Here is a 20,372-nt window from a genome sequence, read left to right as displayed (position 1 = left end):
TAATTATTTTGCCTGCATGCTCCATAATTTGCTGGGTTTTCTCCCCCAAACGATTTCAGGACACATACTGATTTGGAAGATGAAAGGGAGCTTTATATACCTACCATTCAGCTGAAATCGAATTATTGTGTAATAGATTTAACATTAAATGGCAGTTCCTTCAAATAGCAAGAAGCCAACTGGAAATCGGGCAAATCACATGACTCGTGAGCTGAGCCACTCCCAGTTTTTCTATCAAGAATGGCATTTTGGGGGTAATTCAAGTTCATTAGCAAACCAAAAAAGCACACTAATGGGCAAAACCATGTGCACTGCAGGAGGGGCAGATGTAACATGTGCAGAGAGAGTTAGATTTGGGTGGGGTGTGTTCAAACTGAAATCTAAATTGCAGTGTAATAATAAAGCAGACAGTATTTACCCTGCACAGAAACAATATAACCCACCCAAATCTAACTCTCTGCACATGTTACACCTACCCCACCTGCAGTGCAACATGATTTTGCCCATTAGTGTGCTGTTTTGGTTCGCTAACAATCCTGAATAACTACCCTGCAAGATATGCATACAGACGCAGTTTATAAACCCTGCTCGTCAATCAGTGTTTGCAAATTCCTACGCCTTTCTTTATCCGGCTCTGGAAATGCATGGCATGTGCCACCTCAGTATTTCAGAAAAATCTGCAACACATTTGAAGGTAGACAAAATATTCTTGATTTTTTTATTTATTTCTCTATCGTCCTAGTGGATGCTGGGGTTCCTGAAAGGACCATGGGGAATAGCGGCTCCACAGGAGACAGGGCACAAAAAGTAAAGCTTTAGGATCAGGTGGTGTGCACTGGCTCCTCCCCCTATGACCCTCCTCCAAGCCTCAGTTAGATTTTTGTGCCCGGCCGAGAAGGGTGCAATCTAGGTGGCTCTCCTAAAGAGCTGCTTAGAAAAGTTTAGCTTAGGTTTTTTATTTTACAGTGAGTCCTGCTGGCAACAGGATCACTGCAACGAGGGACTTAGGGGAGAAGAAGTGAACTCACCTGCGTGCAGGATGGATTGGCTTCTTAGGCTACTGGACATTAGCTCCAGAGGGACGATCACAGGTACAGCCTGGATGGTCACCGGAGCCTCGCCGCCGGCCCCCTTGCAGATGCTGAAACAAGAAGAAGGTCCAGAATCGGCGGCATGAAGACTCCTCAGTCTTCTTAAGGTAGCGCACAGCACTGCAGCTGTGCGCCATTTCCTCTCAGCACACTTCACACGGCAGTCACTGAGGGTGCAGGGCGCTGGGAGGGGGGCGCCCTGGGAGGAAATGAAAACCTATTTTTGGCTAAAAATACCTCACATATAGCCTCCGGGGGCTATATGGAGATATTTAACCCCTGCCAGAATCCGTTAAGAGCGGGAGACGAGGCCGCCGAAAAAGGGGCGGGGCCTATCTCCTCAGCACACAGCGCCATTTTCCCTCACAGAAAGGCTGGAGGGGAAGGCTCCCAGGCTCTCCCCTGCACTGCACTACAGAAACAGGGTTAAAACAGAGAGGGGGGGCACTAATTTGGCGTTAGAAATATATAAAAAAGATGCTATAAGGGAAAACACTTATATAAGGTTGTCCCTATATAATTATAGCGTTTTTGGTGTGTGCTGGCAAACTCTCCCTCTGTCTCTCCAAAGGTCTAGTAGGTCCTGTCCTCTATCAGAGCATTCCCTGTGTGTGTGCTGTGTGTCGGTACGTGTGTGTCGACATGTATGAGGACGATGTTGGTGAGGAGGCGGAGCAATTGCCTGTAATGGTGATGTCACTCTCTAGGGAGTCGACACCGGAATGGATGGCTTATTTAGGGAATTACGTGATAATGTCAACACGCGCCAAGGTCGGTTGACGACATGAGACGGCCGACAAACAATTAGTACCGGTCCAGACGTCTCAAAAACACCGTCAGGGATTTTAAAACGCCCGTTTACTTTAGTCGGTCGACACAGACACAGACAGGGACACTGAATCCAGTGTCGACGGTGAATAAACAAACGTATTCCTTATTAGGGCCACACGTTAAGGGCAATGAAGGAGGTGTTACATATTTCTGATACTACAAGTACCACAAAAGAGGGTATTATGTGGGATGTGAAAAAACTACCGTAGTTTTTCCTGAATCAGATAAATTAAATGAAGTGTGTGATGATGCGTGGGTTCCCCCCGATAGAAAATATGGGCGGTATACCCTTTCCCGCCAGAAGTTAGGGCGCGTTGGGAAACACCCCTTAGGGTGGATAAGGCGCTCACACGCTTATCAGAACAAGTGGCGGTACCGTCTATAGATAGGGCCGTCCTCAAGGAGCCAGCTGACAGGAGGCTGGAAAAATATCATAAAAAGTATATACACACATACTGGTGTTATACTGCGACCAGCGATCGCCTCAGCCTGGATGTGCAGAGCTGGGGTGGCTTGGTTGGATTCCCTGACTAAAAATATTGATACCCTTGACAGGGACAGTATTTTATTGACTATAGAGCATTTAAAGGATGCATTTCTATATATGCGAGATGCACAGAGGGATATTTGCACTCTGGCATCAAGAGTAAGTGCGATGTCCATATCTGCCAGAAGATGTTTATGGACACGACAGTGGTCAGGTGATGCAGATTCCAAACGGCACAAAGGTGTATTGCCGTATAAAGGAAGAGGAGTTATTTGGGGTCGGTCCATCGGACCTGGTGGCCACGGCAACTGCTGGAAAATCCACAGTTTTTACCCTAAGTCACATCTCTGCAGAAAAAGACACCGTCTTTTCAGCTTCAGTCCTTTCGTCCCTATAAGAGTCATATCTGCCCAGGGATAGAGGAAAGGGAAGAAGACTGCAGCAGGCAGCCCATTCCCAGGAACAGAAGCGTTCCACCGCTTCTGACAAGCTCTCAGCATGACGCTGAGACCGTACAGGACCCCTGGATCCTACAAGTAGTATCCCAGGGGTACAGATTGGAATGTCGAGACGTTTCCCCTGCGCAGGCTCCTGAAGTCTGCTTTACCAAGGTCTCCCTCCGACAAGGAGGCAGTATGGGAAACAATTCACGAGCTGTATTCCCAGCAGGTGATAATTAAATTACCCCTCCTACAACAAGAAAAGGGGTATTATTCCACACTATATTGTGGTACTGAAGCCAGAAGGCTAGGTGAGACCTATTCTAAATCTAAAAAAATTTGAACACTTACAAAGGTTCAAATCAAGATGGAGTCACTCAGAGCAGTGATAACGAACCGGGAAGAAGGGGACTATCTGGTGTCCCGAGACATCAGGGATGCTTACCTCCATGTCCCAAATTTGCCCTTATCACTAAGGGTACCTCAGGTTCGTGGTACAGAACTGTCACTATCAGTTTCAGACGCTGCCGTTTGGATTGTCCACGGCACCCCGGGTCTTTACCAAGGTAATGGCCGAAATGATGGTTCTTCTTCGAAGAAAAGGCGTCTTAATTATCCCTTACTTGGACGATCTCCTGATAAGGGCAAAGTCCAGGGAACAGTTGGAGGTCGGAGTAGCACTATCTCGGATACTGTTACAACAGCAGGGGTGGATTCTAAATATTCCAAGATCGCAGCTGATCCCGACAACAAGTCTCCTGTGCTTAGGGATGATTCTGGACACAGTCCAGAAAAAAGGTGTTTCTCCCGGAAGAGAAAGCCAGGGAGTTATCCGAGCTAGTCAGGAACCTCCTAAAATCAGTGCATCATTGCACAAGGGCCATGGTAAAAAAATGGTGACTTCCTTCGAAGCAATTCCAGTCGGCAGATTTCATGCAAGAACTTTTCAGTGGGATCTGCTGGACAAATGGTCCGGATCGCATCTTCAGATGCATCAGCGGATAACCCTATATCCAAGGACAAGGGTGTCTCTCCTGTGGTGGTTACAGAGTGCTCATCTTCTAGAGGGCCGCAGATTCGGCATTCAGTTTTGGATGTTGGTGACCACGGAGGCCAGCCCGAGAGGCTGGGGAGCAGTCACACAAGGAAAAAATTTCCAGGGAGTGTGATCAAGTCTGGAGACTTTTCTCCACATAAATATAGCTAAGGGTAAATTTATAATGCTCTAAGCTTAGCAAGACCTCTGCTTCAAGGTCAGCCGGTATTGATCCAGTGGGATAAAACATCACGGCAGTCGCCCACGTAAATAGACAGGGCGGCACAAGAAGCAGGAGGGCAGTGGCAAAAACTGCAAGGACTTTTCGCTGGGCGGAAAATCATGTGATAGCACTGTCAGCAGTGTTTCATTCCGGGAATGGAAACTGGGAAGCAGACTTCCTCAGTAGGCACGACCTCCACCCGGCAGAGTGGGAACTTCATGGGGAAGTTTTCCACATGATTGTAAACCGTTGGGAATTACCAAAGGTGGACATGATGGCGTCCCGTCTGAACAAAAAACGGGACAGGTATTGCGCCAGGTTAAGAGACCCTCAGGCAATAGCTGTGGACGTTCTGGTAACACCGTGGGTGTACCAGTCGGTGTATGTGTTCCATCCTCTGCTTTTCATACCTAAGGTACTGAGAATTATAAGACGTAGAGGAGTAAGAACTATACTCATGGCTCCGGATTGGCCAAGAAGGACTTGGTACCCGGGACTTCAAGAGATGCTCACAGAGGACTTATGGCCTCTGCCGCTAAGAAGGGACTTGTTTCAGCAAGTACCATGTCTGTTCCAAGACTTACCGCAGCTGCGTTTGACGGCATGGCGGTGGAACGCCGGATCCTAAGGGAAAAGGCATTCAGGAAGAGGTCATTCCTACCCTGGTCAAAGCCAGAAAGGAGGTGACCGCACAACATTATCACCACATGTGGCGAAAATATGTTGCGTGGTGTGAGGCCAGGAAGGCCCCACGAAGACATTTCAACTCGGTCGATTCCTGCATTTCCTGCAAACAGGAGTGTCTATGGGCCTCAAATTGGGGTCCATTAAGGTTCAAATTTCGGCCCTGTCGATTTTTCTTCCAGAAAGAATTGGCTTCAGTTCCTGAAGTCCAGAAGTTTGTCAAGGGAGTATTGCATATACAACCCCCTTTTGTGCCTCCAGTGGCACTGTGGGATCTCAACGTAGTTCTGGGATTCCTCAAAACACATTGGTTTAAAACCAGTCAAATCTGTGGATTTGAAGCATCTCACATGAAAAGTGAACATGCTCTTGGACCTGGCCTGGACCAGGCGAGTGTCAAATTGGTGGTTTTTTTCTCAAAAAAGCCCATATCTGTTTGTCCATTCGGACAGGGCAGAGCTGCGGACTCGTCCCCAGTTCTCTCCCTAAGGTGGTGTCAGTGTTTCACCTGAACCAGCTTATTGTGGTGTCTTGCGCCTACTAGGGACTTGGAGGACTCCAAGTTGCTAGATGTGGTCAGGGCCCTGAAAATATAGGTTCCAGGACGGCTGGAGTCAGGAAAACTGACTTGCTGTTATCCTGTATGCACCCAACAAACTGGGTGCTCTTGCTTTTAAGCAGACTTTTGCTAGTTGGATGTGTAATACAATTCAGCTTGCACATTCTGTGGCAGGCCTGCCACAGTCAAAATATGTAAATGCCCATTCCACAAGGAAGGTGGGCTCATCTTGGGCGGCTGCCCGAGGGGTCTCGGCTTTACAACTTTGCCGAGCGGCTATTTAGTCAGGGGCAAACACGTTTGTAAAATCCTACAAATTTGATACCCTGGCTAAGGAGGACCTGGAGTTCTCTCATTCGGTGCTGCAGAGTCATCCGCACTCTCCCGCCCGTTTGGGAGCTTTGGTATAATCCCCATGGTCCTTTCAGGAACCCCAGCATCCACTAGGACGATAGAGAAAATAAGAATTTACTTACCGATAATTCTATTTCTCGGAGTCCGTAGTGGATGCTGGGCGCCCATCCCAAGTGCGGATTATCTGCATTACTTGTACATAGTTACAAAAATCGGGTTATTATTTGTTGTGAGCCATCTTTTCAGAGGCTCCGCTGTTATCATACTGTTAACTGGGTTCAGATCACAGGTTGTACAGTGTGATTGGTGTGGCTGGTATGAGTCTTACCCGGGATTCATAAATCCTTCCTTATTGTGTACGCTCGTCCGGGCACAGTATCCTAACTGAGGCTTGGAGGAGGGTCATAGGGGGAGGAGCCAGTGCACACCACCTGATCCTAAAGCTTTACTTTTTGTGCCCTGTCTCCTGCGGAGCCGCTATTCCCCATGGTCCTTTCAGGAACCCCAGCATCCACTACGGACTCCGAGAAATAGAATTATCGGTAAGTAAATTCTTATTTTTTTTATGTTTTATTTGTTTATATGGCACCAACATAATCTTGAATTGTGAATTCATTCTTGTCTCTGGTCGCATGCCTGGTCTGTATTACAGTGTCCTAACTCCGTCTTATTTGTCTCTGATTTCTGTCTTCAGATCTTGTGTACTTCAAAAGGCTTCAATGTGATTTAATACAATTTCTCAGGGTGTGTGATATGTCCCAAGTGTTGTGTATGCTGCATTTTGACTTGTCGTGTATTGCTGTTTAATTTCCTTTTCCATACCTGACTTTCCTGTCTTCTAGACCAGTAAACATAAATTTACATATTCAGGAGGCCACTTACCATTCATGTATAATGCTCAATATTAACATTGCATTTTTGTCCTGTGGATCTCCCTTCAGGATTCGTGTAATCCATTATTTTAGTTTTTTGCAATGTCTCTCTGCTCTATAGGAAAGGAGACAAACATTTTTCTTATATTTATTTCAATAAATAAAATCCAGTTCGATTTCTGTGCCTTGCTGTGTTGTCCCAAATCTATGCTGTTGTGTAAGGATGCAGTTTTATAAACCACATCCCATCCACGCCCACACCCCATTTTTCATTGTCCAAAAACTTCTTTACTGTGCGACCAAACCTATTCCTGCTTTATAGGGCTGCTTCACAAATAGGACTCTCTCTAATTCTATGTTGTATTGGAAAGCATTCTCCAAATGTTCTCTATACAATATATATATATATGTGTGTGTGTGTGTGTGTATATATATATATATATATATATATATATATATATATGTGTGTGTGTGTGTGTATATATATTGTATGGAAAGCCCGGCACTCCCACAGCTGGCTACATGCCCTGGTGCCCTCAGAGGGGTATGAACACAGAAATAAACAAACTGCGGCACTCGGGGACTGATGGATATCTTGTATTGCTTAATACATTGATTCTTCTATCAGTCCCTGAGTGCCGCAGTTTGTTTATTTCTGTGTATGTATATGTATGTATATGTATGTATATGTATGTGTGTATATATATATATATATATATATATATATATATATATATATATATATTGTTTGATCATTGGGCAATCTTGTTTTCCCAAACAAAATGTGTTCTTATTTCACACTCCTTGTACAGATTGTTTTTCAGCATGCCTGGTTTAATATTTATGCTTTCAGGATTTACTGAGAATACATACATTCATAATGAGTGAAGTAAGCTTGTGATTATAAAGTGATAAAAACTAATATTTGGGGGAGGAATTCAATTAGCAGTGATAACCCGCTTTTGTGCAGCAAACAGGCTTTAATCGGGACTCTCGAAAACGGACCTAACCAGTTATTCGCAAAGCTTAACATGCAATAATTCTTTATAGGACTTAGGGGGACATGTACCAAGCAGTGATGAAAGTGGAGAAGTGGCACATGGCAACCAGTCAGCATTGACGTAACCTTTATAATTTGCATACTATAAACGTATATAGAGCAGCTGATTGGTTACCATGGGCAACTTCTCTGCTGGCTCACTTCTCCACTTTTATCATTGCTTAGTACATGTCGTCGTTGTCGTCCCCCCCTCCCCGCTCCCCCCCAATGGGGATTTATTTTCACCACCTCCCATTGGGGAGTTGGGGAAAATCCCTATTTTAAGGTAAAAAATTTGGGGACTTGGTTCTAATACAATTATTTTTATTTGCACACCAACTGCCACTCCCTAGCCACCCTCTCCCGGCCACTCTCTTCCATACCGTCACCCTCTGCCTGTTACCTGTATCCTACTGCCATCCTCATCACCCACTGCCTCTCCCTAGCCACCCTCTCCCGGCCACTCTCTTCCATACCGTCACCCTCTGCCTGTCACCTGTATCCTACTGCCATCCTCATCACCCACTGCCTCTCCCTAGCCACCCTCTCCCGGCCACTCTCGTCCATACCGTCACCCTCTGCCTGTCACCTGTATCCTACTGCCATCCTCATCACCCACTGCCTCTCCCTAGTCACCCTCTGATTCTCTCTGCCATTCGCTACACCTTCCTGTCAGCTGCAGCTTCGTCCTATCTCCCACTGCCACTCTCTGCATTTCACTGTCACCCCCTGCCTCCCCCTCTGTCACCCATTGTCTCCCTGACACCCCCAAAGCCTTCAAAGCAGGTACAAACTTAACAGGAATATATTAAATACATGCAGGCAGGGACTCCAAAAGGATCTCGTCCCTGTGTTTGTGTAAGAAAGGAAGTGATCGCATTAGTGGTCACTTCACTTCTGTTTTGTGTCTTTGCAACGCTACTGTTCATGTGTGACCACACGTGCGGCAGCCAATCTGTTGTAACCTGCTGAGGTCCTGTTTTGTTTTTTTTCTGACCGGATCCTAGAGCAAAATAGTTTAAGAACCCCTGAAGTAGAGTATTTATTTAGCACAAGAAAAAAAAAAAAAAAAGGGTTCTAGCATTTTTTTTCTTTAGACTAATGCATAAATAGCAGCCATTTGGCACATTTAAAAAAAAAACACTTTTTTTTTTTTTTTATATATAGCTAGTAATAGACTTCTATACTTTTACCCTATAGTTGTGTCCTCTTACATCCTTTCTGCGGTCACACTAAACAGCCCTTGAAGTCGCGCCATGCAGTGGACTCTGTAGCACAGAGCGTCTATTTTGCAGGTTTTTTTTCACCCTGTGAAGATGTGTATTAGATGCAAAGTAATGTAATAGGACGCACAAGCAGCTTCTGCTTATTAAAATGATATGCAGCATGCCTGTATTCTATGAAAACACCGTAGCATTGCATTTTGTATGCAAATACAGTCGCAGTCACACAGAATATAGGCATGCTGCATGTCCTTTTATTCAACAGAAGCTGCTTGTGCGTCCTATTGCATTACTTTACGACTAAGACGCATTTTTTGGGGAAAAAGCGCAAAAATGCTCAGAGTTACCGGCACTCACATTATGTTGTGTGTAACGCAACTTGCAACGCACGGAGCACAGATGTAACCGTGCACATTTGTTTATTTTTTTTCTTGGGGTACAGGCTGATTTCACCATTTTCATTTATACTTAACACCTGCAACACAAGCAAGAAATATTGCGCAAATGCCGATGTAGCTGTTTTCTATTTGAATTGCGCGAGAAACAGGAGTGCGCATACAGGCAATAAGCTGAATTAACGTGCGATGTGTGTTATCACTTTATCGTGGCTAATTGAGTTCTCCCCATTAAATTCATGTAATAAACTATAAAATACAGCTATCGCAAGAATACAGTAGACTTGTATCCACATCAACCGTGCATATTTTAACAATTGGTAAGATGAATAACCCCTAATGAATGCAACACGCTGCAGTGGGGGGAAAAAAGAAAAAAATAGTTTTGAGACTTTTATTGTCTCGTCATCAGGATATAAACAAATTATACAGACTGACCTTATACCTGTTTCCCCACCATGTCTCACGCCAACCGCCCGTTTCCACAACAGACACCTACATATTACGTCATTCTGTGAGACACGGAGGTCAGAGGTAATAACCAAACGATTGGGAACACTGTGCACCATAAAAAACAAACCAATAACGGTATATAGACCGTTGTCAAAAGGTTACCCACAGTTTATAAGGTATAACTAAATACAAAATATAATATGCAAGGTATAGATGAAAATAGTTCCTGCACAGAACAAGCAATACTACAGTATTGAAACAACTAAAACAAATCCAAACCCGCTGTGTCCTGGATACTAAGGTATATGATAATAACTTGCATACGCCATAAGTCCTGAAATGTTAATATTATCTGCCTCTTGCTATACTGTAATAGAGGTAGGTAGATAATATATATATATATATATATATATATATATATATATATATATTATAAGAGATAGTACAGGCATGCAGACAGTGTTCCACAATAGAAACTGTCTTGCATAATTTATCACCGTACGCAGCTGTCATAGTTGGCATTGGAGTTTACTAATTTATCAGCTTACACAAGGAGGACTTGCTACGCGTACAAGCGGGAAGCCACCTGCGCATGACCTGGAATCAGACAGAGCATCCGAAGCTTCATCTGGTAATATACTTCACATCCTGTATTGCTAGTTCAGGCTTGTGTTTCAACACCGATACACTAGTCTTTTACCCCTTTCACATTGCACAAATAACACAGGTCGCCGTGGAGTGTGAAAGGGCCCATTGCGAATTCCCGGGTCGCCAGAGCTCATTTCCAGCGCCGCCTCCGCCCCCGATGATGCCCCAGTCCCTGCCCCTGTATAGCAACCCAACCCAGCAATATGCCGGGTCGGGATGGCAGCGTGTAGGGTCAAATGCCGGGTTCCACCCGGTAAGGACCCGTTTCCCATTACTGGGTGAGACCCGGTATTTGCGATTTGTAGTATCACAATTTTCTTCCAAGTCACTTGGCTTATCTATGCAGCTTGTTACGTTTGTTAATGGTACTTTAACCTCACGGATTTATACTGTTAAGAATTTATTCTTGCGGTCACTGTATTTTACAGTTAGTTTTTTTTTATTTATTTTTTATATGAATTAAATTTGCATTAAATAATGGGGTTTTTATTCAATGTGTCTTGACAATATTTTTCTGCCTTTTATCAGTTTGGTAGTTTGATTAGTATAAGCTCTGTTCCTTAATTTTGTTTTTGCAGTGTGGATTTAATTGGTTGGATTTATTATAGCCCTCCATTAGAACTAACCGTTTAGAAATTATTTTGTAATGTATTTCTAATTCTCTATGTAATTTTATACAGGTTGAGTCTCCCATAAATACGGAATATGCCAAAATCCAGATGGTTTTTTTGTTTTGTTTTTTAAGCATGGCGGAGAAAGTTACATATTTTTGCTTTCTGATGGTTCTATAGACACAAACTTTGTTTCATGTACATTATTATTAAAAAATATAGTATAAAATGACCTTTAGGCGTTGCGTATAACGTGCATATGAAACATAAAAGCAATCTGTGTTTTGACTTGGGTTCCGTCCCCAAGATCTCTCATTATGGTATGCAAATATTCCAAAATATGAAAATACATCTAGTCCAAAGCATGTATATGGGAGACTTGACCTGTACAATATTTTCTATTTATATAATATTCTATTTATTTTTTCTGTATGACATTAACTGTAGACAAGTTGGCACTGTTACTTTTGATATCCACAATCTGTATTTTTGCGCTCTTCAGACATAATTAACGCCTGAAAGCAAACTAATGCGTTATTTATCAATGAGTGATAAATTTCACCAGCCAATCTGCTCCTAACTTTCATTTTTCAAAACACAGTTTGCGACATGGCAGTTAGGAGCTGATTGGCTGGTGCAATTTATCACTCACAGTGAAATGTATCACTCATTGATGAATAAGGGCAAACATTTCCTAATTTGGTTATTCTGTGCTTATTCCCACTGTTTCTAAAACCTTATAGCTGAACTTACAATGTTAGAATATAGCACACCTCCGGTCTCTAGCAATAAGGCACATTATCTAAAAATTAAAGTGCATGGAAGACCTGATAAAAATACATCCCTAAAGCTGGGCATACACTACAGTTATCTGTCTGATAATCTGCCTGATCTGGCTGGTTGGAATTAAAATCTGGTAATGGATGAGCGCAAATGACTACGCACCATTTGTTTCCAAACACTGGAAAATGGACAAAAACTTTTCAGACAAACTGGTTCAATCCATGATTGCGTTATGGAAGTCTTGTACACAAAAGGTACTAACTTCTTTGGCAGAAACCAATGCCAACTGTTTATATGATGGCTTAATGGGTATGGTCAACTGTGTTTTGTTGTCCATCTGTGGAAACGTAGCTTTTTGCCTGTGCTCTGTCATATATTTGGAATTTTTCTCTGTGCGAGGTCTCTCAAATTTCCCCAAGCGATTTGATTAGCCTGTCGTGAGAGGCTTATCACGCCTCACAAAATCTAGAACAGTACTCAAACTTATTTCTCACGTTCCCCCTCCTGTGTCAAAATGTTACCATTCACAGCATTTTACATTGAGAAGTGGGGGCACCATTCACAGTGAGATGCATGCACTGCAGAAGAAGACTGGATGAGAGCAAGTTATCTGCTCTCATGGTATCTCCAAATTGTAGGAGTCTTCTGGGTGCTCTGGGAGAGTAGTCAAATCTGCTTTTACATTAACTCGATGGTTCCCAAATATTTTTCTTGGCACCCCTAGGCAATGAGTTTCTTATTGAGAAACTCAACAAAAAACAATTGTGCTCACCTGTCATCATTAGGTTGTTATGTGGTGGGTGGACAGGGTCGTGCTTCTCTTTGTCCACATATTCCATGATCTGCAGCTACCAGTACTGGTTTTGCCTATTACATTAATAAAAGGTATTTCTACTTGGTACTGTGGACCACAAACCCGTGCCACCCAGTTTGGCTTTTATGGTCATGTTCCCAAGGGTAATGGCTGTACGGAAAATTCACAGAAGAGCTATGGTTACTGTTTAATGATACCCCTCCCACCCAAAGCTCTCGTCACGTTCTGCTTTGAATCTCTTCTCATTAAGAGGTGACTAGTTCTAGACAAAATAAAAATTTGGTAGATAGTCACTACCATATACTTTTTTTAATTTATTTTTTTTTACTGATCTATGGGGTTAGTTCAATTCAGCATGGATTGGATAGTGTCGGGAGGGAGCTTCCAGAGTTATTCAATGCAGCGTGAAGTGATGCCCAATAAGAAGATATCTTCTCGAACCCTTCTGGGGGTGCAAGCAGAAATCCGATAAAAGTACCTGCGTGATGCTGTTTTCTGCCTGTAGTGCGGCCGAAACGCCATCGTGCCATGCACTTAAGTCAGAGAATGACTGTTATCACGACTAAACACCGCAAGAATCGGCCTTCTCCGATATAACAGCGCGCAGAATTGAATAGCACCGGGAGCTCCTTCCCGGCACTATTCAATCCTCACTGAATTGAATCGACTCCTATAAAGGGTGAAAACCTAAAACGAACCTAGTTATCCTTAGATCCCTAGTTGACACTGTTTTTTTAATCTTTTGGGTTAAGATGTGGATTTATTTGGTCCTATTTCTATGTTGTGGCCACATTTTACATTATAAACATACCACGGCTCACAGCTGTGATTTTTTTTTTTTTTTTATTGTACTATGAATTGAAAAAATAACTGGCACCAGAGCAAAGTTGTGTCTGGTGCTAATTCGATCAGGGTTTATTTTCTCAGTCTTCTGCAGTGATGACATTGATGACAGACAACATAGTCCTCTGAAATGTACCAGTCCCCTCTTCCTCTAGATAAATATGGTTTTATGAGTATTGTTTCCATTGTAATGTAAAAGTCTTGTTCGAAGCGGTGTTATATCCTCTCCTAGCTTGCATTAATTTTGAATTTGTGAATTTTTCTTGATGGAATGAAACACAAAATATTTTGGATTGCTATAGAAAAGTGCAACTTCCGTTGTCTTGCTTTCCCTGTGATTAAGACTTTGGAATATGATTCAAAAGTGTAAGTGCACATTACCATATTTTGTGAAAACCCATCCCACATATTTTAGGTGGCCACACATGGGCTGATTCAGCCATTAAGCCTGAGGAGCAGAATTGGGTACCCCTTTGGTTACACTTGTAGCTGACCAACTTAGAAACCTATGGGCATTTGGATTGGGTGAGGGATTGAGTCACACAGGCCAACGGTGATAATCAGATGATTGATGGGCATAAATGTTTTATTCACTGATCTTCCAATCATTCTGTACTTTCAAGGGTATAAATTTAATGCCATTTTTGTCGACTAGGACCTATGCAACAGCAGGGCCATTTTGTAGGCAAAACATTTAGCAAAAGCGAAAAAAACACACGGATCGGTGAAACGTGTTTTCGCACCTGTGAAAACGCTGGCAATTTTTGCAGGTTTTGAGCCATTTTTCACCAATGCATTTTCACTAAAGGAAAGGTGAAAATGCTTTAAAACTGTGCGAAAACGGCCCACAATTGAATACTCTGGGCTTACATTCAATAGTTCCAAAATTGACGGAGCTAATTGGATATCCCCCTTTGACTTTATAAGAAAAGGCACTGGCTTCTGAGATAACTGTGTCAGCTCACAAGCTGCAGCATTGCAAAACTAGTACTAAAAAAAAGAAAAAGTACTAATACTTTTAAGAATTGTAATGTTCTTGCATAATTTTTGATAGCATTTTTCCAACTACAATTTCTATTATTATTATTTTTTTGTTGCCTTTTTGTGTGTATGAAAAATGATTTGCATCAAACGTGCTTAAGTCTTTACCCAAAGGTAAGTTTGGTGTTTTGTTTGTTGCCATTAAGCGAAATCTGCTTCGGTGGACTGAAATTTCCTGCTACAAAAGTATTATGACTTAACAGAACTAAATTTAAGCTCCAGTAAGTAGACACGTTTTTAGGTTTACTGGGAAGTACCCCGATATCCTTTCTAGTTGGCTCCCAGAATAAAAAAACACATGGGGCCAGATGTAACGACGCCCGGGTTCAGCGGCCGTGCTGGATGCCTGCTGAACTATTTTTTCTAAAGGGGCAATCACTTACAAGCCATAGTTTTAGCCTTGAAAGTGATTGCCCCTTTAAAACCAAATCCGAGTTCGGCCAGCTTCCCGCGCGGCCGCCAAACTTTGGTGTCATTACATCCGGTCCTAGGTGTTGATGAACGTTATTACCTTGTTAAGTATGAAATTTCTCCCATTTCTACCAGTGTGTGTAACTGATACAAAAGGCTGATGCATTATTGAGGGAATGAAAATGAAAGCTTGATCATGTAGTGTTGTGAGTGGATGGAAGTTGTTGCATGGTTGGAACTCCTAGATTCATAGCCAGAATATTTATTGCAGAGTTGTGGTTTCTTTTTTGACCTGAAGTCTCTGTCTTGCTGCTGCAGCCCATACCGGCGAGGAGACTGTAACATTTCGGCGTGAACGCAGCACATTTAGGCGCCAGGCCGTACGGCGCAGACACAATGCAGGGAGCAATCCCACTCCTCCCGCATCACTCATCGGATCACCCCTCAGGTACGGTATTAAAGGCTCCACCGTACTGCATGCTGCAGCCTTACAACCACTTTCCCTTCTACTCGAACCCTTACCCTATCCCTATTGTCCTAATACTTTGAACCCTTCTACCTTTCTATGTTGACTGTCTCTGCATGAAACTGAGCATGTGAGCTGCATGAGTCTGTAACACAGCTATTCAGTACTGATAATGGAAGTTTAAATCCCCTTTAAGCTTTGCAAATGTAATGTCCATACAATTCCCCACTTTATAATTATGTCTATCCTGTGTTATGCTAAATTAATTAGATTTGTTTTGTCCTCTGTGCTGCATATTTATAAATATGTGAACCAGTAGTTTATGGTTTATTTGGAAAACACTTACCTGTTTCCTACTAAGGAAGGTCTTGTTTAGCCTCTGATTCGTCCAGTGTGCGCAGAACTGAGCTGGTGTTAATAATACTTGTATCTAGTATTGCACGCCTCGCAGTTTTGCAATTGACGTGGCAAAGTTTAAATAGCTCCACACGTATTCTCACTGCAGTAAGATAATTCTGCTGCCTTCTATGGTTAGTGCAGCAATTTGGTCTGCGTGTGTGTGTATGTATGCATTTGTGTGAGAAATCTGTAATACTGCTTGGTCCTAAAGGGGAAATTGAATTAAGGTGAAAGACTAAAGTACTATTGCAGCAAACTAATACATTTACAGCCTAAGCTATTCAACCTATTTTTTTTAAAAAAAAAAGACTATTAAATTAGTGAAAAGCAGTATACCGGACATACAATTTTTTTTTACGCTATGCAATACTGTTCATTGCTTTGAATATAACATATTCCCTATCACATACTGTTCTTTTGTTAGACTAGAACATCACTTTAACATACTGTCGTTTATAACATACTGTCCTTTTGTCAGAATATAACATACTTCACTATCACATACTGTCCTTTTGTCAGAATATAACATACTTCACTATCACGTACTGTCCTTTTGTTAGAATATAACATACTTCACTATCACGTACTGTCCTTTTGTTAGACTATAACATACGTCACTATAACATACTGTCCTTTTGTTAGAATATAACATCACTTTAACATACTGTCGTTTATAACATACTGTCCTTTTGTCAGAATATAACATACTTCACTATAACATACTGTCCTTTTGTTAGAATATAACATACTTCACTATCACGTACTGTCCTTTTGTTAGACTATAACATACGTCACTATAACATACTGTCCTTTTGTTAGAATATAACATCACTTTAACATACTGTCGTTTATAACATACTGTCCTTTTGTCAGAATATAACATACTTCACTATAACATACTGTCCTTTTGTTAGAATATAACTTCACTTTAACATACTGTCGTTTATAACATACTGTCCTTTTGTCAGAATATAACATACTTCACTATAACATACTGTCCTTTTGTCAGAATATAACATACTTCACTATCACATACTGTCCTTTTGTTAGAATATAACTTCACTTTAACATGCTGTCGTTTATAACATACTGTCCTTTTTAACATACTGTCCTTTTTAACATACTGTCCTTTTTAACATACTGTCCTTTATAACATACTGTTCTTTATAACATACTGTCCTTTATAACATACTGTCCTTTTGTCAGAATATAACATACTTCACTATCACATACTGTCCTTTTGTTAGACTATAACATACTTGTTAAGTAAATGGGCACTATTTAACTACATCCACCTGTTGTTCCAGGGCAGATTCCCATGTCTGTAAGGAAATTGTCTTGCTGAACTGAAAACACCTGTATGGTGGGAAACACAGTAATAGCTGAGAGATCAAGCTGAACCCTTAAAATTAACAAGTAGAAAATAGACTTTAACTTCCTGCAACTCTATCTTTGTTTTAGCACGATGCATAAGATTTTCAGTATGGAATTGTGTCGGGTCATACAATAATTATATGGCTATTTTAAACTCAAAATGTATTGTTGTCACGGATACATTGTAAGCGGCATCCTGCTGATTGTGCCATTCTCACCTTGCAATTCTTTTAACTTTTCAAAGGGAAACTACATGAAGCTTCTGATGGCTACGTCGTAAGTTACAGTGGCCACGCAAGTAGGAGTTTCATCAATCTGCAGTGTGGTTATATGCTAATTTATTGTCATTCTGTGACAATCTTCATTGCTGCTAAAACAGAAGTTAGCACCTTCACTGCTGCAGAATGTGCTTATTCAGAGACATCCTTTTACAATAGTTAGTGATTGTAGTGGTTATGTAGTACTGTGCCACCATCTTTTGTACTTAGTACAGCATGTATAGCAAACATCATTTATTAAATACCTTTGAGAATTCTTTTATATTGTAGTTGTGGTTTCTGTTGCTTATCATTGCCTTTTGTGGCTCGGTTATGTCAGTCTCTGCATTTTTGGCTAGAAAAGGGTGGTATGCAGACACCAGTGTCCACTGCTTACCCATTGCCTTCTGTGGCTCAGGTATGTCAGTGTCTCTGCATTTAGGACTAGAAAAAATAGGATTTTAATTACCTTACCAGTACCTTTTTCTCGTTGTCCATAGAGGATACTGGGGTCCATTTAGTACCGTGGGGTATAGACTGGTCCACTAGGAGCCTTGGGCACTTTAAGAAATCAATAGTATGCGCTAGCTCCTCCATCCATGCCCATCCTATCCGACTCAGTATAGAAACTGTGCCCGAGGAGACGGATATACCTTGAGAGAAGGATTTAAAAGGACAGTGGTGAGATTCGAACCAACACACACACAACACAAGAGGAAAACCAAGGTAACCCAACTTGAACAGCAACAGCTGAACCAACAACAATACTTAACCAAGTAACAGTGCAGGAAGTACGAAGCACTGGGCGGGCGCCCAGTATCCTCTACGGGCTACGAGAAAAGGATTTACCGGTAGGTAATTAAAATCCTATTCTCTCTTACGTCCTAGAGCAGGCTTTTTCAACCAGTGTGCCATGGCACACTAGTGTGCCGCGACCAGTTGCAAGGTGTGCCGCGGAGTCAGAGTCACTGCCTGCACCTTCAGAGAAAACTGTGGCCCAGTCTCTTCTTAGAGGAACAGTCATGCCCCGGGGTGTGACCGATGCATTGAAGACGCGGCAGTGTGACATCATAGGTCACGGCCGCATCGTCTCACCACCCTGCCAGCTCACCCGCCTGCATACACATCTTCCAGTTCCTGCCCGCGTCCACAACTTTCCCTGTCCACCCACATCCACACCTACCCGACCAGCCGCTGCTCAGTATTCGCAGCACTCCACTATGAACAACCCCCGCCACTGAGAGACAGGGAGAAGGACAGCTGACAGGAAGGGGCTAATATTTGTTATTTTTTTTATCCTGTGGGGAGCAAAAGTATTTATGGGGGGAACAATGTGACTAATTCACGTAGGGAGCAATAAGATTTATGTGGGGAGCAATGTGATTAATTTATGTGGGGAGCAACATGATTTATGTGGGGAGCAATGTGATTGATTTTTGTGGAGAGCAATAGGATTTATGTAGGGAGCAACGTGATTTATGTGGGGGGCAATGTGATTGTTTTTTCTGTGTAGGCCAATGTATGTGTGGATAATTTTTTACTCTGAGGGCCAATGTGTGTGTTTTTTTTTCTGTGGGAAACTGATGGTGTGCCTTGCCAATTTTAAAATAATGTTTGGTGTGCCGCGAGTTAAAAAAGGTTGAAAATCACTGTCCTAGAGGATACTGGGGTCCACATTAGTACCATTGGGATGTACCAAAGCTCCCAAACCGGATGGGAGAGTGCTGAGGGTCTTGCAGAACCGACTGACCAAACTGAAAGTCCTCAGAGGCCAAAGTATTGAACTTGTAGAACTTAGCAAACGTGTTCGAACCTTACCAAGTAGCTGCTTGGCAGAGCTGTAAAGCCGAGATACCCCGGGCAGCCGCCCAGGAAGAACCCGCAGACATGGTATAGTGGGCCTGTAAAGATCTTGGAACTGGCAAACCTGCTGTAGAATAAGCATGCTTGATAGTAAGGCTGATCCAGTGAGCAACAGACTGCTTTGAAGCAGCCAATTTTATTGGGATCATAGAGAACAAACAGTGAGTCCGATTTTCTGTGACGAGCTGTCCACTTCACATAGATCTTCAAAGCCCGCACAACATCCAAGGACTTTGAAGTAGCAGAGGTGTCGGTAACCACTGGAACCACAATAGGTCAGTTGATATGAAACGTAGACACCACCTTTGGAAGAAATTGCTGATGAGTTCTGAGTTCATCTCTGTCTTCATGAAATATCAAATAGGGGCTTTTGTGAGACAGCGCCCCCAGCTCCGACACACGTCTTGCTGAAGCCAAGGCCTACAGTGTGACTGTTTTCCACGTAACAAAACTTTAAGCCATTCTCCTGTAAAGGCGCAAACCATTTTGATTGTAGGAACTGCAACACCACGTTGAGATCCCAAGGTGCCGTAGGAGGCACAAAGGGCGGTTGGATGTGCAGAACACCCTTCAAAAATGTCTGAACCTTAGGGAGAGAAGCAAATTGTTTCTGGAAGAAAGTGTGTAAGACCGAAATCTGGACTTTTATGGATCCCAAATGTAGGCCCACATCCACACCTGACTGTAGAAAATATCCCAGTTGAAATTCCACCGTAGGACATTTCCTGTTCTCACAGCAAGAGACCTATTTTTTCCAAATACGATGGTAATGTTTAGACATTACCCCCTTTCTGGCTTGAATCAAGGTTGGAATAACCCTGTCCGAAATCCCTTTCCAGGCTAGAATTTGACGCTCAACTTCCATGCCGTCAAACGTAGCCGTGGTAAGTCTTTATAGACAAACGGCCCCTGTTGTAGAAGATCCTTGCGAAGAGGTAGCAGCCATGGATCCTCTAAGAGCATCTCCATTAGATCCGCGTACCAGGCCCTTCTTGGCCAGTCCGGAGCAATAAGAATTGCTTGAATCTTTTCCCTTTTTATTCTTTTGCAAATTCTTGGGATCAATGGAAGTGTTGGAAACACGTGCACCATCTGGTAGACCCATGGAGTCACCATAGCGTCCACCGCCACTGCCTGTGGGTCTCTCGACCTGGAACAAAACCACTTGAGTTTCT

The 20,372-nt window shown here is 42.6% G+C and overlaps 1 protein-coding gene across 6 annotated transcripts in view; it reads left to right on the top strand.

Moving 5' to 3' along the window:
* The window catches only part of PCNX1 (pecanex 1), a 171,345-nt gene that overhangs the window by 59,806 nt on the left and 91,167 nt on the right, over nt 1–20,372 (top strand). For 4 of the 6 annotated variants that reach the window (XM_063947281.1, XM_063947284.1, XM_063947283.1 and 1 more), the window contains one exon: nt 15,157–15,286. The exons of the other annotated variants lie outside the window; for them this stretch is intronic. In XM_063947281.1, coding sequence (XP_063803351.1) covers nt 15,157–15,286 — 130 coding nt within the window. The remainder of the gene's footprint in view (nt 1–15,156; nt 15,287–20,372) is intronic. 6 annotated transcript variants of the gene reach the window in all.

Source organism: Pseudophryne corroboree, chromosome 12 (assembly GCF_028390025.1).
Source record: "Pseudophryne corroboree isolate aPseCor3 chromosome 12, aPseCor3.hap2, whole genome shotgun sequence".
Taxonomy (NCBI): domain Eukaryota; kingdom Metazoa; phylum Chordata; class Amphibia; order Anura; family Myobatrachidae; genus Pseudophryne; species Pseudophryne corroboree.
The sequence above is the reverse complement of the archived record's forward strand: the minus strand, read 5'-3'. Positions and strand labels throughout refer to the sequence as shown.